At 38.4% G+C, this 22,747-nt stretch overlaps 1 protein-coding gene across 1 annotated transcript in view; it reads right to left on the minus strand.

Annotated features, from left to right (window-relative positions):
* Nucleotides 1–1,834: 1,834 nt before the first annotated feature.
* The window catches only part of ZPLD1 (zona pellucida like domain containing 1), a 63,768-nt gene continuing 42,855 nt past the window's right edge, over nt 1,835–22,747 (minus strand). The window contains exons 6-10 of the mRNA XM_069065291.1: nt 17,260–17,340; nt 14,663–14,834; nt 10,248–10,356; nt 2,965–2,994; nt 1,835–2,459 (exon numbers count right to left, since the gene is read on the minus strand). Coding sequence (XP_068921392.1) covers nt 2,284–2,459; nt 2,965–2,994; nt 10,248–10,356; nt 14,663–14,834; nt 17,260–17,340 — 568 coding nt within the window. The 3' untranslated portion in view covers nt 1,835–2,283. The remainder of the gene's footprint in view (nt 2,460–2,964; nt 2,995–10,247; nt 10,357–14,662; nt 14,835–17,259; nt 17,341–22,747) is intronic.

Here is a 22,747-nt window from a genome sequence, read left to right on the forward strand (position 1 = left end):
AAAGAGATATCTCCAAAAATATATAGCCAAAATACAGCAATGTGGAATAATTAAATAATTGTTAAAACCACAATTATCCTAAAAGTTTAGAAATCAAACTAACAGGCATATCTGGCTTTATAGATATAATTGTTACCCTGCTTATGGGTACCTTTTCAGTCAATGCATTCCTGACAATTTCGAATACATGGTCTAAAACAAATTGGGGGGTGAGGTTGGGAAATGTAATTCTGCAGCTTTTGACATACAGTTGGATAAGTAGTGTGACCTATTTTTTATTTAGGACTTTCTTCCTCCTCCACATCCCTGCCTTCACTCCCATCTCAGAGAGGAAGGAAATTTATTAAAACAGAGAGTTCAGGATGATCAACTCTTGGCTGAATTAAAACAACACATGGTGAAGGGGAGATCAGAGACCTTGAAAGACTTAACTTTTTTTCAACATTCAAGACATTAACCAGATGCTTGCCAAAACTTCCTTCACCTTTGCCTGTACATTCCCAAAGAAGTGGAGGGGTAAGATAGTTATGCAGATAATTATGCCCAGAAAAGTACTTTCTCTTGAAACATACAGATAAATTGTAGGGAGATTAGGTTTGGGACCCAAATAACCTGGAAAATTACATTAATGTTCCATTTGAGTGTGTAGGCACAGAATTTTATATAAGAATTCTAGTAATTTGCATCTGACATAGTAAATTGGGTCCTGAACAACATGACAATTTGTGGGTAGAAATTACTCTATTTTTTCCCCAGGCAACTATTACTTTTAAAGTGTCACTTGACAGCATTTGAATCTCCAGCACCTGGTAATCCTCCTGGTGCATACAATAAATGTTTGCTGATTGACTGATTGATTGATTGACAAGGCACTGGACAAATCATCCATGGGAAATAATTTTATTTATCAGTAATTAGCAAAGGTTAGAGGGTTCATGTACTTAACTGCCTGTATGTCCCCTAAAAGTAGAGGAAGCTAAAAAAAATAAAAATAATGGCTCATAAGAATGTTATGGGTTTGGGTTTTTTAGAAAACTTTTAAAGAGTTAAATTATTTTTGCAATCTAATTTTGGAAAGAAATACTGTCAAATCAAAAGTATATGATCTAAGAATACTTATTGTAAACAAGGCATCTTCAAGAGTTTTATTCTGCCTTTGTAATAGATGTAGACTGGCACCAGACTTAGGGTGATGAAAATTTTCTATGCAGACCCAAGGGAAAAAAACTGGCCTAAGAAGTTACATTCAATCTACTTTGTAGGGGCAGCCATATCATTGTAGATCCACCAAGGAACATTGTACTTATTTGGGCTACATGGTGGGGACAATTCCTTCTCCATTTTCTGATTTAATTCAAGAAGGGGGAGAAGGAGAAGAAAGAAGAGGAGGAAGAACGAGACCAAGGCAGCAACAGCAGTTGAGCTGTTTATCTCAGAAAATTGGTCCTGTTGGGGCTCCCTCCAGAGCCAGAAGGATAAAACTGATTCCATTCATTCTTATGTAAGTAAATAGCAACCCTGGGCCACTTAGTATAATTTGGAGGCTACTACTCTTTTTCACTACTCACTGTAGAAAATGGATACTAAAGGCTACACAATACATCTCTCAGGAGGGTCCTAGAAAATGAACTGTTGCCAGCTGTGGAAATCAGCCCCAAAGCACAGGAGGTTAAAGTGAATAGCTATCAAGTTTTCAGATTGGCCAATCTAATTAAAATGGAATCCCCAAGCCAGAAGAAGCTGTAAGCAACTTCAGCTTTAAGAACCTATTTGGAACTGTCTCACAGGGCTTTGCTGGGGGAAATGGAGTGGGAATGACAGATGGAGAGTAGGGAGGAATGCATCTGATTCCCCAGTTTCTTCCCACACTCAATGCCAGTCCATTATCCCCATAATCCACCAAAAAAAATGAAAAAGAGGATAGAGAGAGAGAGAGAGAGAGAGAGAGAGAGAGAGAGAGAGAGAGAGAAAATGGCTCTCACAGTATTATAGTAGGGAAAAAAGTCAGTGTTTGTCAAATTTAAGTCCTGATTTTTTTTTAAACTTCCAGTTAGCACACCCTTGGGCAACAAAGAGGTCTGATCACAAACACGAATGACAATAGCAATATAGCCTAAATTCTTTCACTACCATCATCATTACCAGCTGTACGATAAAGTCTAGTAAGACTACAAATAGAAAGAGCTGGCATTCCATGCTGATGGAACATTGCCTCAGTCCATGCACAATGGAATCACACATATTATTGAAGGCAGCTCCCCAAATGTGGGTAAACTGTTATAGTTAATCAAAAACTGGATTTCTTATGCCATTCAACACTAAGCCATCAGACCCCTTCCTATGCAGGAGGGTCAGGGAACACATGAGAAGGGAAAAGCTCATGACTCCCAGAATGACTAATCCTGATATCAGTGCACTGGTGATGGCATTCAGCTGGAAAGGAGGCTCACTTGAGGAACCTGTGAAGCAAGGAAACACAGAAATATAAAGGCCCGACATGTTATCACCCTCTTCAAATTCTTACTGATGTTTCTGAGCACCATATAGTAGCAAAAGTATTAGTCTGGGAGTCACCTGACCTATGTCCTAGTTTCTGACTTCAGCATTTATTAGCCCTTTCACCACTGAACTTCACTACTTTCAGACTCAATCTCATCTATATAATGGATATAGAATTTATTCTCTTTTTAAAAATGATTTTGGTTATTTTTTTAAAATGTCACTATCCACCCCCAGTATGCTTCCTAGCTGCCAATAAAACCATCCCCTATAATAAAAAAGTACAAGTCAATAACTTGGCTATGTGTGACAGCATGATCCTCATTCTACCCCTACAATCTAGTTTGCCTCTGCCGAGAGCAGAAATATCCTTGATAATCAGACAGCATAACATAGAAGAAAACAAATTGGAGTTAGAGTCAACATAACCTTTTTTTTACATTGACAATGTTTAAATTAACTTACCAAGTTGTGAATTGTTGGTGGGTGTTTCATCTGAAAAAGAAAGGAGAAATGCATTATATGTTTTTGCTAGGGATCTATTGCAGCTGCCTCCTGAGATCTGATTGTTAAATTTTCAGGAGCATTTATGTCTCTAAAACCAGCAAATGCTAAAAATGCAGGCTTGATTTATTGTTTTGTTGATTATCTAGATTTAAGAACATGAAGGAGAAAGTGTTCATAATGCAGATTAAACTTGAAAGTATCTGTTGTGTATTTTTTTTCCCTCCCAGAGAGAAAGTTGTTAGACATTTACTAGCATGCTCCTTATTTGGCCCCATTGTCTTCCTTTCTCACCTTCCCTAGGAACATTAATCTATAATTTGCTTTCCACTTTGTTCTCACCATCCCCCAAAACCTCATCCACCAAAAATACTGATACCATCCTTAAATACTTGTCAATTCATTCTTGTCATTGTTCATTCATCATTGTCTCTGACAGGCAGGTTAGAGGAGGCATTAATTGTCAGATTTGATTTCATCTTTAATGTTTTTATAACTTTTTTAATGTTGTGGATATTTATTATTTACTGTCTGTTATACTTCAACATGCAGCCAATTCTTTCCTGCTTATTGTACAAAAATGTTAACCTATGCTGAAGGAAAAGCTATACTTAATAGCTAAATGAAAGGAAAATCTGAAATATAGTTAGTTTGTGTTTATTTGTACTGGTAAATCAAAGCATGCTGACTTTCACTTTTTGTTACTCAATTCATGTTTTTTTTAATTTCCAATTTTACCTTTGTTGATCTATCACCGAAATGCCTTAAATTTTTATTATGTGGAAGGGATGGGGAAGGGGGAAGTTCTATCCTGATTAGAATTTGTATAATGTTTCTGGTATTTTGTTTTGTTCAACCCTTCATTTGTCAAAACCCCAATGACAATAGAAAACATATGCTTACATCAAAGCCTATCAGTTTCTTTTTCTTAAAAAAGAAAGGAAAGAAAAATAAATTATGTGTGGCAAAAAGTTATTGCTTTGGTTACGGAAGAAAAGAATGCTGAGTTTAATTTATCTAGTTTTGTATTATAGTCAACAAACATTTATTAAGCACCTACTATTTGCAAGGCAGCAGAGCTCAGCATTCCGGTTTCAAAAACAACTGTCCCTAATTGAGTTTACATTCTAATCTTAAATAGATAGGGAAAAGGCCAAACAATTAATGGGATAGCTTGATGGTATTTTATAAAGGACCTATGACTTTTTTTTAATCCCCTGATATTTGAATTTTGGAAAAATAAATATTTTCTCTGGGGTTTAGACTTTTAAGGTGAGATGCTCCCTTAACTTTTAACAGATGAAAAGCAAGAAATGCAGCTAGGCAAATAGAAGGTACAAGCTTAGCTGTGCCTCTATGCATTTCCCCCACCTACTCATCTACATGAGAGAATCACAAGGTTTAAAGCTGGAAAACTGGGGAGTCTCAAACCCCAAAGTTATTTGCTTGTTATTGGGTGACTTGCCCTTACACAAACAATGATCAGGGGTAGTCTAGACTAAAGGAATTAAAATTAATAGAAACAGTAATCCTTACCATAAGTAAGTATGAGGTCTCTGACACAAAGATGCAAGCCCGTGGACTACGAAGCTTATTCTAAGGGTAAGGTAGGTAAGAGTTTGAGGCTAATACTTGATTATAGATGTCTTTTTTTCTTTTTAATCTAAAGAACCTCATAGTCATATCTGAGAATATGTGGATATTGCTGGGGAGATTCACAGGAGCTTTGTAAATAAGTTTCCTGGGTGAACAGAATAGGTTTCTCTGGTTATAGGATCAAGGGTGACCAAGTATGTAAAAGAGGTATCTAAAGCATCTAAAGAGCCTATGACTTTTTTTTTTTTTGCTTTTTGGAGGGCAGTTGGGGTCAAGTGACTTGCCCAAGGTCATCTGGCTAGTTTTTTTGTGTTAAGTGTCTGAGGCAAGATTTGAATTCAGGTCCTCCTGTCTCCAGGCCCAGTGCTCTATTCACTGCTCCACCTAGCTGCCCAAGCCTATGACTTTTGAAATATAAGAGCACATCAGAGCTTACTCCTTGTTAGAAAAAGATCCAAGCTTTGACAGATGCCAAAGTGAAGCTTCTTAGTCATGTATCCCCAGCAAAGCCATGCCTGGCAAAGTTCATTGGACACTACAAGTCCAGTGAAGTTTTCAACATTGACTATGCCCAGAAGAGCAGTATGCAGCAAAGCCACATCGAGTAGAGAATATCCTTCCAGCAGAGACTATATATATTCCTCCCATAGGTACCTTTCTTTCTGTATGACCTGGACAATTATGTTCCCTATGTGTCCACTCTTCCCATTAATGTTTGCATATATGGGGGAAGATTATGCCACAGGTTTATGAAGTGACATGTTTTATTGCTACTTCTCTCCCTATACTATTTCAATAAATTCCTCTACTTTGAACTGATTGGATCCTCCAGCAATGCAATTGGTGGGAACTTGTGAATTATGGTTTTAGTGAATGTGGCCATAGAGAGTACCTTGAATATAGGCCAGCTGACTCTGGGGTACCTGCTTTGCAAGTCAGAGGATGCACCTAATTGTGATAGATATAAAATGCTAAATTCACACATGCATAGAAAAAAAAAAAGAAAAATACCCAGTTTGCTGATTGCTTAACCAGAACTGCAGGAAGATCAGGGAAGATTTGTAATTATTTTCTATTACCTTATTACCTGGTCCACCCGCTTTTCTTTTCCTTCACCTTTCTTTAGGTATACTATACAGAACTTTGCATATGGAAATACTTTTTTCCTCCTGGTGGTTTAAAAATACACTAGGGGAAGCAGATGAAGCTGTTCAGGAATTAACATGAAAACAGCTTGGAATACTATGGTTGATGGGCACTTCAAAACAACATAGATGGATAAGAACCAGCAGAAAGAAGGTAATAGAAGCAATGCCACAGGCCATTACAAAGCCAGCAATGACAGATAAGCTGTCTTGCTCTGGTTTCTCCCATAAAAATGGTTGAAGTGCATTGAAAAGATGTACAACATCTATGCAAAGACATACGTAGAACGAACATTTCCTCTCTTGACATAAGTAGACAGCAATTAAAAAAAAACAACTTTACTAACCATGTGATAAAATGACATATATTTCAAATTCTTTAACAGTCTCCAAACTTTTACCCTTATGCTGTGTTGCATGTGGATGAAGCTACATAAAATTACCAAGATTCCAAAAGAACAAGAATCTTGACTTGGTCTTCTGTATGAGACCAAAGATCCATGCTCAATTGGAGAACTAAAATCAGCTCTTTATTTTATTAAATGGCCATAATAATTTTCTTTTCCCATGACTTCCTCCTTGTGTTCTCCAGAAAAATTTTAAATTCATCCAATTATATACTCATCTGATCATAGATTTATAGTTGGAATAGGATCTTAGAGGAAATTGAAACCAGTCCCCTCATTTTACAGGAGAGGAAACTGAGGCTCAGAGAGTTTGAATGATTTTTACAGGGTCACACAGGTAGCAAGTATTTAAGTCAGGTTTTGACCCAACTTGTGCTGACATCCCATTCCAGCTATAAATCTATGACCACAGGATTATACAGTATATATTTGTTGTTCCCTATTCTCCTGCCTCCATGTCTTTGCACAAGCTATTCCCCATTCCTGGTAAGCATTCTTTCCTTATCTCCACCTCTTAAAATTCTTGGCTTCTTTTAGAGTTCAACTTAGCTGCTTCCTAAAAGAAAGGAGGGGTCTTTCCTGATTTCCACATTTTTAGTGCTCTTGCCCCACTGGAATGACCTTATATTTATTTATCCATTTATATATTTATCTCCCATTATAATATAAACTATATCCAGTTTGCCTGGAACATATACATGTATATTATACACATGTGAATATAGAGATAAGTGTAGTTAAACATAGAGATAGAAATAGAAAGAGATAAGTAGCTAAAGATAGTTACAGAAAAATGTAGATGCAGAAATAGAGACAAATATAGATATAGATAAGATATAGAGAGTTAAAGTTATAGATAATATATAGATAATAGATATAGATACAGACAGTATAGTACGTCCCCAAAGTCTTAGTTCATTCTTAAGCTATTAAAGCTTAAAACAGCACTAAGACTCTTGAGATACTCTGTATACATATGCAGCTGAGTTTATTTTTAGGTATTTCAAGGAGTGCATGAAAGATTAGTTCTTGTCTCCCTGCCAGTGTTATGCATCATGATGAATAGCACCTTTACCCAAATACATGTATTTCTTGATGTACTGTTAGTCTTTAAAAAAAATAGTAAGAGAAATCTTATGTCTGTGATTCAAGTATGAGTTTTGAGAATTTTTAATACTTTTAATAAGTCAAAAGCAGACTTTATAAAGAAAGAAGAAAGGTAGAAAAGACAAAGAAAGAATGGGACAGTTTAGTATAATGGAAAAAAACACTGGATTTAGAATTGGAAACCTAAATCTGAATCCCATTTTTGCTGCTCACTACCTATGTTGATCTTAAGTAAAGTCAGTTCCCCTCTTTCCATGCCTCAATTTTCACATCTGCAAAACTGGATTATATTGGATGTACTCTGAGGTACTTTCAAGCTCTAAATATTACCTGTGAGCTACTCAAGGGCAGGAAGGATATAACAGCTTGGAGAACCTGCTCTAGATAACATGTCTATGAAAAAGAAGCTTGGTCAAGAGATCCTGATTATGGGATGCAGGAAAGCTGGAGCAAAGATATTAAGGTCTCACTGAACTTTAAGGGTAGCACCTTCTTCCTGAATCCAATGCTTGCCTCTAGGCAATTATTCAAAAAGCACCTCCTTTTCCTCTAGGACTGGGGCCTGAAAAATAGAATCTGGGGTAGAGCAAAAAGAGGCTCCAAAAGAATGTGTATGGTAACCTGGGCAAACCTGGATTCTTCAACTATATTATGTATCTGTAATTTGCCTGTATTGTGCAAGAACTCATTAACTAGGGAGTTGAGTCTGCATTCATTTTGATGTCTTGTTATATAAGAGCCTCACTGACAGTGAGCAAGAAGCAAAGATCTATGTGGTCTCTGAATAATTATCTAAAAAAGAGAATTCTCTTTTCACCCTTGAGTGATTGTAGCAGAGGTGACTACTAGTTAATATAGAGACCTTGCTGCTCAAGGTCATGTTCATAATGATCTAAAGCAGGAGTTCTTAACCTGGGGTCTGTGAATTTGTCATGTTTCTTTAAAAAATATTTTGATAACTATATTTCATTTTAATTGGTTTCCTTTGTAATCCCTATGCATTCTGTTGTACACATTTAAAAATATTCTGGAAAAGGGTACATAGGATTCACCAGACAAAGGTGACCCATGGCATAAAAAAGTGAAGAACTCTGATTTATAGTTAGTTATACCTAAGCTTTGTTTGACCCATGTAAAAAGAAGACATTTCACTTGGGGGAGGGGAGAGTGTGGTAGAAGAGGGATGATTTCAACATATATAGAAAGGACCGGTTCTATCTATAGATCACACAGTTTCATCTATATATTTCCCCTTTCAATCCCCCCAAGCTGATCCTGACTGTGCTTCCTAGAAATTAAAAACATTTTCTATTGTTTCCACTCAAAAGCAATTCCAAATATTGTCAATGCAAGCTGACTTTTCATCCTGTGTAATTCTACACACCAATTCTGCAGAGAGGCACAGAAACAAGAATTGGGCTTTTCACAAATTACAAGCCAGTATTTTTCAAAGCACTCAAAAGCATGTACCAGATCCTCAGGGAGTCTGCACCAAGTCTGAAATTTCATAGTTAATACATTGCTGCATTATTGGAGAAAGAACCTAGCAGCCCTTTACTATATACAATAGCACATTTTCCCCTCGTCATCATAAATTATAGACGACTAAAAGGATTTCTTTGTTCCTTCAAACTTTACAAATGAAACATTCCACCTTCCTGCTGAAGGAAATTTTCAGCTGAAAAGCAGCTGTCGTGAGAAACTGAAATAAGAGCATGATAAGAGAGAATGACCAACATTTTAAGCCTATGCCAATGCACAAAAGTGAAATGAGAAACTGAGGCAATTATTTGGATAACTTGGTCCAAAAGCATTTTTTTTTTGTCTTAGCTAGATTTTTCTGGGAAATTTGATTTTCTTCATGAGTAAAGATAAAAATAAACTAAAATATCATATTAGTTTACTTATCCTGAAGCTAATATGACTATAGAAAATAAAAAATTTAAGGAATAAAAACAACCTAATGTAATAACTCAGATATACTCCCTGAGCCAAATTTGAACCACTGAGGGATTTTCAAGATCACCTTTGAAAGTCAGCAAACTATATTATTGACTCAAGAGTCAGAGAACCTGACTTTGAAGCTTAGCATTGCTACTCATTACCCATATGATAGGATGAAGTCCTTTAATATAATATCTGATTAGACATGTCACTTAATTTCTCCAGGCCTCATTTTCCTCATCTGTGAAATTAGGGGTTTGAATCTGGTGATAGCCAAAGTCTCTTCTTGCTCCAAATCCCATGATCTAAGCCCAGATTTTTGTTTTATGTGCGAGAAATCTTCAACCCAAGAATTTAAATAATTTATCCAAAGTCACACAGTCAGACCTCCTGACTCTCAGTTTCATAATTTTTATAATATTTCACATGACCTCTAGGCAGCTAGGTGGCCCAGAGAATAGCTCGCAGCTTGGAATCAGGAAGATTCATCTTCATATGAAATCTGGCCTTAGAAACTTACTGTCTATAAGACCTTGGGCAACTCACTTAACCCTATTTGCCTCAGTTTCCTCATCTGTAAGATGAACTAGAGAAGGAAATAGTAAACCACTCTAATATCTTTGCAAAGAAAACCCCAAAATGAGGTCATGCAGAGTCAGACATGACTGAACAACAACAAAACATGTCCTCTACTTTTATCTAATATACAAAAACAGTGAGTTCCTCCCTGCACCCCACCCCAGTAACTTAAAGCATCATTTTTCTTCATAAGCATGTGGGATAAAAGAAGTGGAGTTAGAGTTTGTCTCTCTTCTTCCATCTCCTTCTTCTCCCTCTCCCAATGGTAAAACTATTACCCTTTATATGAAAGTCAAGTAAACAGAGTACCACAGTGCAATTAGAGGGTTAGAGAAGCCTGGAGGTTTATCTTATCTTTCAGTTAATTAGTTCTTTTCAGAAATGACTCTGAGCTCTTCTAAGAAGAAAAAGAAGTTTCCATTTTGAAAATTCCTGTGAGTACAAGAAAAAACAGGAGCTGTCCTACCACTCCGGGTAATGATGGGCCCAGCAGAAACAACAGCATTTCCAGAGGTGCTCTGGGGGCTCCATGTTGTCCTTCTCGCCACATCCCTTCTTTCTCTGGGACTGCAAATCTGAGATGTGAATGAAAACAAATGAAATTCCACATTGAAGCAAGTCTGGTTCTTTATGGCCATTTTGGAAAGGAGGTTCTTCTAGACCAATGGCCACACATTTGATTTTATTTGCATTCATTTGTGTATGCATTTAATTACTTGGCATGTCCCTGCTACAATATTTCTTCCCCTGGCTTGGGTCACATTTCTCATTTCCCACCATTCCAATTGTGCTTTGCCTCATTAATTTACATAGCTCAATAGCTCTCCTGAATGAAAGTTCTGTTTGTTAAACTCTTCTACAATTATTTTACTCAATCCTTGAATAAATCCATCCACTAAAATCCTACTAAGTACGAAGGCAAGGTTATGTGGATGTTCCACTTAATCCATTCGAACATAACTGAGAGCAAAGAATCCTTGATTTACAGAAGAAAGATCACTGGCTCTGGAGTCTTGGAATCTAATATACACACCCGTGTCTTGATTTGACTTTCCTCACTAGCTATTGTTTTATACACACATGCTCGCACATGTATATACATGTATGTATGTGTGTATGTACGTACCTATATCTGTATACACACATATATCCCCTCTTTTCCAGCTAAACTGCTTGAGAAAATCATCTACAATAGGTCATTCCACTTCATCTCCTCTTATTTTCATCTAAAGTCTCAACAATATGACTTTTGACCTTTTCATTCAATGAAAACTGCTCTCTCCAAAGGTACCAAAAGAATTTCTTAATTGACACATCTAATAGCCTTTTCTCAATCCTCATTCTTTTTGACCTCTATGCCATCTTTAACACTGTCAAACATCTTTTACTCCTGCTTTTCTTCCTTCTATCTGATCACTCCTCAGTCTCCTTTGCTTCATCCAGGTCATTCCAAATTACCATGGATGTTCCTCAAGGCTCTTTTCTGGGACCTTTACTCTTCCCTCTCTATAATATCTCACTTAGTGATCTCATCAGCAACCAAGGGTTCAGTGATGAAGATGATTCCCAAATCTGTCTCTATACATATGTGTCTGTACATATACATACATACATACATACATACATACATATACACATATATACATATATCCATCCTGAACCCCTCTCCCGATCTCTAGTTTCACATCACCAACTAACTGCCTCTTAGATATTTTAAACTGGAAGTGCTGTAGACATCTCAAACTCAGAGTATCCAAAACAAACTCTAAAATCTTCCAAACCTTCCTATTCTTGCCAGGGGTACTACCATCTTCTCGGTCACTGAGGCTCCCACTCTTTGTGGTCCCCAGGTTCCTCATTTGTAATCAATCAATATAACCCAATATGTTAGCAAGTCTTGTCATTTTTACCCTCATAACATCTCTTACATACCTCCACTTCTCTCCACTTACAATGGTGCCATCTTGGTAAAGGCCCTCATCACCTGACACCTAAACTATAAAAATAGCCTTCTGGTTGGGTCTCCCTGCTTCAAAATTCTCTTCATTCCAATACATTTCTCTACTCAGCTGCCAAAGCGGTTTTCCTAAAAAGCACATCTGACCATGTTACTTTTTCTGCTCGATAAATTTTAACAACTCCCCATTGTCTCTATGATTAAATATGTCCTTCACAACTTAGCCCCTTTTGGCCTTTCTTTATACTTTTCTCCCCTCCATCTACTCTGCTCTTCAGCTACAAAAACCTTCTTGCTGCCCCTTCAACATCTCACAACTCCAATACTTCTCACTGGATGTTCCTCCTGCCTGGAATTCTTTCCTTCATCATCCCCTGCTCCTGGTTTCACTGCTATCCCTCAAGAGGCAGGTTAAATGTCTCTTTCTAGGAGAGGTCTTCCATGGTCACTCCTCATGTTTAAGCACCTTCCCTCAGAAATTAATTTCCATTTGATATGAATATGTCTTTTTTTTTTATTTTAAGCAATCGGGGTTAAGTAACTTGCTCAAGGTTACACGGCCAGTTATTTCTGGGTGTGGTGCTGAGTGTCTGAGCCCAGGATTTGATCTCCAGGTCGTCCCAACACTGGAGCCGGTGCTCTTACTTGCTGAGCCACCTGGCCGCCCCAATATGAATATGTCTTACATGGACCTAGTTATTTGCACGTTATCTCCCTGATTAGAATATAAGCTCTTTATTTTTGCCTTTCTTTGTTTCCCCAGAGATTCAACCCAATTTTCACCTTCTTCAGGAGGCCTTCTCCTCACTGCTTCCTCCTTCTAGTTCCCTCCCTCTGAAACTCTCTTCCATTTGTACATATCTTACATGTGCATAGTTGTTTGCACGTTGCCTTCCTTATTAGAATGTGAACTCCTTGAAGGAATTCAGTCAACAATCATTTATTAAAGTGTCTACTATGTCCTTCTGCAAGTTTTCCTTATCTCCTTTAATGTTAGTGCCTTCCTTCAGTTGGTTATCTCCGGTCTATCTTGTATATGTTTTACTTGTACAAAGAAAGCTATTTGGATGTTATCTCTCCCTCCCCATTAAACTGGGACTTCTCTGAGAACAGGGACTGTTTTTTGCCTTTCTCTGTATCCTTGCAGAAGATAAGAATTTAACTGGGTCTTGAAAGAAGTCAGTGAATCCAGGAGATGGATGGACTCAAAGAGGGAGATAATTCCAGTTATGGGGGACGGCCAGTGAAAATATACAGATTGTTCTTGATGTTTTTTTGTTTGTTCATTTTTGTTGTTGCTACTTTCTTTATGGCCCCAGCACTTAGAATGGTGCTTGGCACATAGTAAGTGATTAACAAATGATTGCTGAATAACTACTAAGTATGTCCTTAGACAAGTCACTTCATCTCCCTGAACTTCAGCGTCCTTATCTATAAGGGATATCTATAAACGGAAGGGATTGGACTTAGAGGACTGAGAAGACCTTGGAAAGTATCTCCTAGCTTTATATATATTTTCATAGAAAAAGCTAGAAGGGACCTTAAGGGTCATCCCCCACCCTCACCTGGGGTGCTCTGAACTGCTTTGCCTAAGGTTTTGTAAGGGACAGAATCGAAATTATAATCTAGGTAGGTTTACTTTCTTCCCCACTTGTACAAGTTCAGAGTTTGTTTTTTGGTTTTTTTTTTTTTCCCATTGTACTACAGTTGTCAAATCCAAATAGAAACAACTGGTGTATTAAAGCAAAACTGCTAGAGATCACAGACAGAATCATCATTAACTTGTAGTGAATGGACTTCCTCCCCACCTTGGGGAGTGAAGGGGACTGTGTTTCATCCCCCAAAAATCCCTCTGCTACCCAAGGGCCAGATGTGTATACAGTTGAGGTGGAAGAGTGCCTATCCCACAGTTTCCATAACTCAACTCTCCTGGGGCCTACCTCTCCCCACCCCAACTCAATGGAAGGAAAAGACCAACATTGCCTTCTCCTGGAACAACTGTACACCACACATTTGTCCTCAAAAGAGTTGTTTTTATCACAAGTGAACAAATTCCCAGTTGTGTTTCTCCTCACAAAGAAGAAGATAGAGTTAAGAATAATAACTGTGATTTCAGTAGCATTCGTGACTCTTAGATGAAGAAATTCTTCTACCAACTAGGGCTGGAAATTTGAAGTCTTAGAGAATTGCCCGGAAAGCTAAGGCTGGAGAAGGAAATGGAAAACTACACCAGTATCTCTGTCAAGAAAATACCAAATGGGATCACAAAGAATCAGACAATTGAAAATGACTAAACAACAACAAAGAATTAGGAGATTAAGTGACTTGACCAGGGTTATACAGACAGAATGGGAAGAAGCAGGATCTGAATCCAGGTCTAGTGGGCTTTAAGGCCAGTCCTCTATCTACTGTATACTATGATTCCTCACAAACTTGCCCTCTTTTTATGCCCCCAGACCAATCAATTAATCAACAAACATTCCTTAACCAGTTACTATGTGTCAGGCATTGTGCTAAGTGGGGGTACAACATTTGTTAGGGGTACAAAAAGAGACAAAAGACAGAGCCCTGTCCTTGAAAAATTTATAATCTAATGGAAGAGACCACAGTCTACAGGCATGAATTTGATAAACCTATCAGAAGTAGCAGACCTTTGGTTCTTGGGAAATAAGTTTGAATTTCAAGGGTAAATAGCTCTTCATATAATCTCTAGAAATAGCCTCTTCTGCCTCTAAAGCATGAGGCTATGATCAGAAGACTAGAAGAATCCTAGGGGATACTGCTTTAACTATTGTACACTGAGGCATGGCATATTTTATTCTTTTGATGACTGATTAGTTGGTCAATTAGCCCAAGACATTAAATGAACCTGTCTTCTAGTGGCTACTTTGTAGGTCCAGTGCTAGAAATCAGTGAACACTTACAGGAGTGAGAAAAGGGCAATCTTCTGCTCTGCACAGTTTGGTCACACAGTGAAGGAAGACAGTGGACATCTTCTGATTTTTGTGCTTCACAAAACGGAATACCTCAAATGAAAACCGGCCTTGTTGGCTCTTACCATTTTCAATGACAGTTGTCTGTGGATCTTTGTCACAGCTGTATTTCAAAAGACACAAAAACCGGGGCATTACTATGGAGCATAGCAATGCCTCACATTTCTAGAACATGTTAGTGTTTGCCATGTGCTTTCATCACAACCACCCAATGGATCAAGGAGTACAATTATTATTGTCCCCATCTTTCTTTTTTTAAGATTCGGAAACAGGCACAGAGGTAAAAGGTCTGGCCCAGGATCACACAGTTAGTAAAGTGTTAGAATGAGGACATAAACTTAGCTCTTCTGATTTTAAGCCTTGTGTTATTACGACTGTACTATACTTTCTCTTACATGAAGTGCAAATTACTGTACTTTTATATCTATTTCCACAGCAAAAAGAATTCAGTTTTTGATGGCTGACTAAGCCATTCTTCCATGTTAGGGATATTTAACAAGATCAAGACAAGGCATTGGACTAGAGCCATGGCTACATAGCAATAATCATAGCTAAGTCACCTTTTCATAGGACTTTATTATGGTTAATTTTCTTCATGTAATTTGAGGTTGAACAAAGCATGTGCAGAGCTGCCCTTCCTACTTCCTACTAACCCTGTGTGCTAGATCATTGCTTAGGTGCGGTGGGGATGGCAAATGCCCTGAACCCTTCCAGCTGGTCATGTGTGACTCAGGGCTTGGATGCTTTGCTAATGACAAAGTTATCTCCATACTGGCTATCAAGGAAGAAGAATCAATGACTCAATGGACATTTACAAACAAAAACAGTGATTCTGTCCCTATTTCTAGCTACCATGGACTCACTGCCAGACAGGGTAGAGAAAAGAATATGCTTCTTGGAAATGTTTCATGGGAATCTCAGAGTTATATGATGGAGGATCAAAGGAAGAGAGAAATAGGGACAGAATCACTGTTTTTGTTTGTGAGGTCAACGCATCCAGAGGATCTTTAGATCCCTGGTCAGAGCTGACTCATGGCAGGGGGAGTTCCTGCATCAAAGGAGATGACCAGTGAAAATAGGAGTTTAATCCCAGACTTGGCTGGTCAAAAGACATGGACTTTGCAGAGAAAGTACAGAAACAAGGTAAAATAAAACCATGTCTATTCAGCAAACCCACAAACTACTTTTATGCTCTAAAGTGTTTTAAGTTTCAATTACTTAAAAGAATATAACATCAGTTGTTACTGAATACTAGTTTAAGTCTTTTTGTCAATGTATACAAGTGAATGTTTGTGTCTGGAATAAAAACCTGTCTATTATCTGATTCCCAGGACTGCACGTTGTCTGGAAAGCATACATGGGTTTAGAACAGAGGGATCCCAGAGCTTAAATGGAGAAGGCATGGTGTCCTTGTGCTTGGGGCCCACCAATGGTTCTGTTGTTAGACTTACAACAAACCTGTGAGATTCTTGTCCAAGGGGAGCAGATGTGGATTCATTAAATTTCATTGACCTAGTTTCTGGGGACTATCCTAGCATATTAGAAATACTGAAACAGATGTTTTGTGCTTCCATCATGCTGCCTCTCCCTATCCAAAAACTACAGTGAATCGAGCCAACTGCATTTCATGTTCCAAGCTTGGGTCGATTTTCATCTCCAGTCAGAATCCTTGCTTATGCTATTGAGTGCTATTCTGTTGTCTGATCCCACGCACTGAACATTAGATGGGAAGATGGAGAATTTTCATGGCCATAACACATCAAAAAATGAAGATTCTTGCATAATCTATCACCATTCTCTAGAGACTAATAGTGAAGTTAGTGGCTGGGAAAAGTGAAGTAGTAGGCCAAATGGGACTTGGATGTGAAATACCTTGATAAATGAGATGAAAATATTTTTTGCCCTAAATTATCTGAATCATTGTCCTAATTTTTCTCCTTTCTTTAAAAACAATAGATAGCATTTACATAGCACTTTAAGGTTTGCAGAGCACTTTACAAATATTACCCAATTTTTATTCTTACCTGAGAGGTAGTTGCTATTATAAATGCCATTTTACAATTGGAGAAATTGTGGTAGACAATGATTAAGTGTCTTGACCAAGGTCACACAATTAGGAAGTGAGGCTGGATCTGAACTCAGGTCTCACATGAATTCAGGCCCAGTGCTCTATCCACTATGCTACGTATCTGCCATCTTTGGCAATGATGACATAGCCTAACAGAACAAATAGTTGGCAATTCTCCCTTCTATAGAAGAAAATTACTTCATCATCATTCTCTAACATCTTCTCTTCTCCTCCTAATCATAAATCAGCGATTTTGGTGCGCCAAACTTATTACCAATTCTCATTTGACTTCAGCCTACCCAGTAGTCAGTGTTGATAGTCACTCTGTATAGCCAGTATAAACCCAAATTTGAATCCCTATTAAAAAAAAAAAGCAAAATGGTTATCTGGTCTAAACTTGCTACTTCAGTCAAGCATAGCTAGATTTTAGATACAGATGGAAGCCTTAGGAAACACCTACCTGAAGAATAGGTCATATCGTATATCATCATTTGGGTTCCCAGATGGGGTAGTGTAGCAATAGTCCATCAAAACATTCCACCTATAGAAGAAAGCAAGGATGAGATCATGTCAGAGCAATAACTGCCTAAATCCCCAGGATCACTTTTTAATAGAGAACTTATTTGCTACCATTTGGAGACAATAATAGTAACTCAAATTTCTATACCATTTCAAGGTTTACAATATACTTCCCTTATAACATCTCTGTGAATTAGGCAGCAATGTATAATTTATTATTCTCTGCTTTATGAATAAAGAAACCAAGGCTTACAGTGATTCACTGAATGGCTCAAATAACAGAGTCAGAACTCAAACCCAGATTTTTTGACTCCAAATCTGTCTTTCCAGGGGCCTTAAAGATTTCCTGAACACAGAGCTCAAAGAGCCCCTGAAGCAAAGAATTTCCATTCCCACTTCTTTCCCCAGCATTTCTGATTTGCTTTCAGGGTCAATGCTACCACGGGGACAAATGTCATGAGTGGGGTGGATTAGGAGAGGATAGAAAAAGATGACTTCCAGAAGTAGACTGTATAGGAGCCCCTGTGCCACTGTTTATTTTGACCCATGCTTTTCAACACATCAGTATTTCAAATGAGTCACAAGTTAGTGGTGGTGGAGAGAGGAAGAAGGCAATACATGTGGTCAAGGAGAGTAGGGTACTCTCTCACTTGAGTGCTATGGGCAGTGAACTTACACTCTTCACAGAGTCCCCAGTTATGTCATATTAGGCCTAGGTCTGGGTCTTATCTATACAGGCATATCTCGTTTTAGCACTCTTCACAGATATTATGTTTTTACAAATGAAAGATTGCAGCAACCCTGAATCAAACAAGTCTTCCAATGCCATTTTTCCAACAGCTTGTGCTCACATCATCTCTCTGTCTCATTTCTGTAATTCTCACAATATTTCAAATTTTTTCATTATTATTATATCTGTTATTATTACCTGTGATCAGTGATGTTTGATATTACTATTGTAATTATTTGGAATGGTCCCAATTCTTCCAAGGCTAGGGCTACAGTGCCTTCTCCCTGTCATCCTTGCTCTGACTGAGCTAAGGACATAGTGAAAGGTTAGAACCATTAAGAACCCTCACCCTGTCATCTTGGCTCTGACCAAGCTAAGGCTGCAGTGAAAAATTAGAATGGTAGGGAATTTGAGTTAACCTCTGGCACCTAGCAAAAGGAACAACGGGGAGGCACAGCAGCTACAGAGGGGTCCCATTGGCAATAGCCCTAGGCTCCTGGGCACCCCAAAGCCCATTCCTCTAGGTAAGCAGATGAACTTCTCCTCTCAAAACCCCAAGTCCTTGCCCCCACACCACCAGAACCCAGAGTTTCTGCTCTAAGTTCCCTGAAGCCAAGCAACCCCTTTCAAGAAGCTTGTGAGTTCCTCAGGGATCCTCCTCCTTATTTACCAAAATCCCATCCTTAATGCCCCCAAGACTTTTATTTCAGGTTTTGGACTCTACAACCTCCCAGCACTTAGTCCTTAGTCCCTCCCACATCAGGAGCAATACCCTCTTTTTCCTTCCTTCCCAAATTGGCCACCCCCCACAACCAGGCTCTACAACTGTGGGGAGATGAGAAAAAAAGAGGAGAAAAACGAGGTCAGAAGTCAACCAGCCTCTGTATTTGGTAAGCCCAATTTTCTATCAATAATTATTATATGTGATTTGGAAATGCAATTAATGTTATCTTAAGTTTACTATTTGTGTTATTATTACATTCCTAAAGTGTAGCAAAATTCTCTTATATTGGAAAACTTGAGTGACCATTGTGAGCCAGAAATGGTGTTAGACAAAGCAATTTTTAATCTGATTTTTTTAAAGTAAAAGACCATGAAAAAAATTGTTCAAAACCAGTTATGTTATTTTATTAAGTCCTACTAATCCTGTCTTAAAGCTAAAACATGTTGGCTCTCACTTATGAATATTGTAAAAATTGTTAGCTAAGTTATTTGGGATTACTGTTATAATGTTAAAACCTAAAATTGATCCCACAGCAACTCTAAGGGTAGGCAGGGTAGGAACTCCCTACTCTGATCCCTTAGGAAGATGGCCAAGGTTGCCTCCAATGCAGGGCTATAGGTAATGACCAGAGGCCACATATGCCATATACTCTATACTGGGGTCCTAAAAATAAAATGTGGGAACCCTGAAAGATATCCTGGCAAGGAAAAAGAAAAATCAGCCAGGGCAAAACAAATTAGATTAAAACTGAAAACAGGGAACTTGCCACACATAAAGTATATTTTTTTTAATCAGTCCATAGGAAGAATATCATATGGTAGACAAGCAGATCAGCCCTTTATTTGGGGTCCCTATCAATTTCTTCTTATTTGCAAACTTGCCATATCCCTAGAAACCATCTGGTGGTCAAGGGCATCTGCCCCAGAAAAAAAAAAGTGCTTGTTTGGGTTATGGAGTTCCTAAACAATGAACTGGGCTTACTGAGAAATGAAATCTCTTATGTAGGTAAGTCACGATAAATTTTTATTGCTTCTTTTAACTCCATAAGAGTAAAAACAATTTTATCAAGCCCTAAGCTGTGAATGGTGAGGTTTGTCATTTGAGGCAAAAGCCATTGTTTCCACAACTAGTTTTATTTTGAGTTTGAATTTAGATATAGTTGTCCTCCCTAAATCAGTATCTGAGAGAAATGTCAGTCTACTCAGAGGGACTCCTGCTACAGGTGAAGATTTGGGAAAAGCCAAGAGCAATTTTAGCCTCAATCTAAGATGGGACCCTCCTGGCTCAGTTTCCCCATTGTCTTTTGTTCTTTGAAAAGGAATTCTTTCCATCTGGCTATTCCTCAGTCTGGCTGTGAGATGCAACTAAAGTGACTCTTACCTGAATTCAAACAGCTAAGGATGTTTTATCCTGTCATATCTGGTATTTCCCTGCTTTTTCCTTTTATGGCAAATTTCTTTAATTAGAGCAAGTGGTCAGTAAATACATAAGTACAATGCAGGTATGTGAAATTTTACTGTTTTCAGTCTGAATGTGTGGTCATTGCATGTTCCAAACAACTGGATAATTTAATGTACAGGTTTGTCATCTGCCTGCCTGTATAGTAAAGTGAATGTTTAAATCCCTGGAATAGAATATTTTTTCTGAACGATAATGGGAACAATAAGATAAAGGGAAAACAAGTTTGTGAACCAAAGGTACAAACACAATGTTAATCCTTATCCCAAATACTAAGGCAAAGATACATCTCAGCTACTAAAATGCATGTTATATCTGAGTTATTCAGCCTAAAATTATATTCCTTTCTAAAGCCTGAATAAATTAAGTAAAAGGATACTTGGCCTACTCAACTGCCTGTTAGTAGATGTATCTATCTTTCTCCTTATATCTTGGGCCTGGCATGTTGAACTTCCCTGTCAGATCTGTGTTTCTGACTACAGTGCAATTCACCTACAGTAGATACCAGCCCATACTCACCTATCATCCCCTGGATGTGATCTATGCTCAGTTCCAGTCAGCCTCTTTCTCGGGACCCACTGAGACAGGGACAGCTCTATTCCCCTTTTTAGCCTGAAGAAGCTGCAGAAGCTGAGACCTTTGACCCTTTTCCCAAATGAATTTGGGTCCCAGCTCTTTGAGGGGAGAATGATGGAATCCTAATAAAGCTGCCCCCAGCCCCAATATTCTAACTTCATTATAGGCCTGACCCCATTGAACAGCAGATCCACTGTACCTACCTATCCTCCCCCTCCCCTGCCAATGTCCTAACTTCTTCATATATGCCTCACTGCTCACTAGAACAACAGGTGTGTCCCTGAACTCATAGTTCTCACAGAACATCAGGCATGTCCATGATCCCATGATGGGAACCCAGAAACTGCCTCTACCTAGTCACTGCCCCCAGACCTATTCCCACAGAAACAGGTGTGTTCTTGTACTCAACCACAATCACATCATCCATGTATCCTGACAGGACCATAATATCTAACTATCTATCTTGATCAGACAGTACTACAATAGCTAGCCAATTGGAGGGTGGCATGACCAGAATGTTTAACCACCAAACCATAGATGGGACCCCTCCTCCATTACCTAATCCCTTAACAAACTCCTCCTGCTTTTTTAAATATTAATCATATTCCTATATTCTATGTAAATTTTTATTGTGTAATCAGCATTTTTACCCTATAAAAATCCATCTTGCTCTCTCCGAAGTTGCTTGTTCCTTTTGGAACTTAGCCCACTTCACGAGAGGTGTCAATCTCAATAAATGCCTATACTTGGATTAGAGGTGGTCTGACTCTGAATTCTTTGAGACGGTTCCATCACAACACATCATGCTACAGTATAGTGTAAACATACATAACTTTTGTATGCACTGGGAAACCAAAATATTCGTGTCACTCGCTGTATTGTAATATTTACTTGATTTTGGGAGTCTAGAACCAAACCCACAATATATATGAGGTATGCTTGCACATAATGCACTCAGAATCAGCATGTAGCGGGACGGCCAGGTAGCACAGTGAGTAAGAGCACCGGCCCCAGTGTCAGGATGACCTGGGATCGAATCCGGGCTCAGACACTTAGCACCCACCCAGAAAAACCTGGCCATGTAACCTTGAGCAAGTATTTAACCCTGACTGCTTAATAATAATAAAAAAAGAATCAGCATGTAGAGAGCTAAAATCCCTAGTTTGATCTGGGTTCAAATCTTCCTCTGCCACTTTCTCCCTGGCTGACTGTGGACTATCAATTCACTTCTTGGTGCCTTCATTTCCTTACCTGTCAAAAGAGAGAATTGAACTATTTATGTTTTTGTTTTTGTTTTTGCTTTTTGGAGGGCAATTGTGGTTGTGACTCGCCCAAGTTCACATGGCTATTTTCTGAACCCAGGTCCTCCTGACTCCAGGGCTGGTGCTCTATTCACTGTGCAACCTAGCCACCCCTATGAACTAGACTATTTATGAAGCCCTCTGACACTCTAAAATTCTATGTCCTGTTGTTAATGAGTAAAATATATATGACTAAGGAAACAAACCAACAGCATTTTTTTTAATCCCCAAAACTGTGATGACATTTGAAAGAAGAGTATTTTTAGTCTTCAGTAACATCCTTCTTTGATCCTTCCTTTTGATATAGGGTTTCCCTGGAATTCTTGAAGATTATATCAGGGGAGCCCTAATAACAGCAAGTCTCAACAAAGTTGAAAATACTCCAGGTAAGGCCCAGTTAGGTGGCACAGTACACAGAGTATTGGGCCTGAAGTCAGGATTACTCCTCTTCCTGAGTTCAAATCTGGCCTCAGACACTGACTAGCTGTGTGATCCTGATTAAGTCACTTAACTCTCTTTGCCTCAATTTCCTCATCCTGTAAAATGAGCTGAAGAAGGAAATGGCAAACCACTCCAGCATCTCAGCCAAGAAAATCCCAAAGAGCTGTACACAGCTGAAACAACAGAGGCCTAGTTATCA

Source organism: Petaurus breviceps, unplaced genomic scaffold (assembly GCF_028583685.1).
Source record: "Petaurus breviceps papuanus isolate PSGF00001 unplaced genomic scaffold, PetGlider_PUasm1.0 90683, whole genome shotgun sequence".
Taxonomy (NCBI): domain Eukaryota; kingdom Metazoa; phylum Chordata; class Mammalia; order Diprotodontia; family Petauridae; genus Petaurus; species Petaurus breviceps.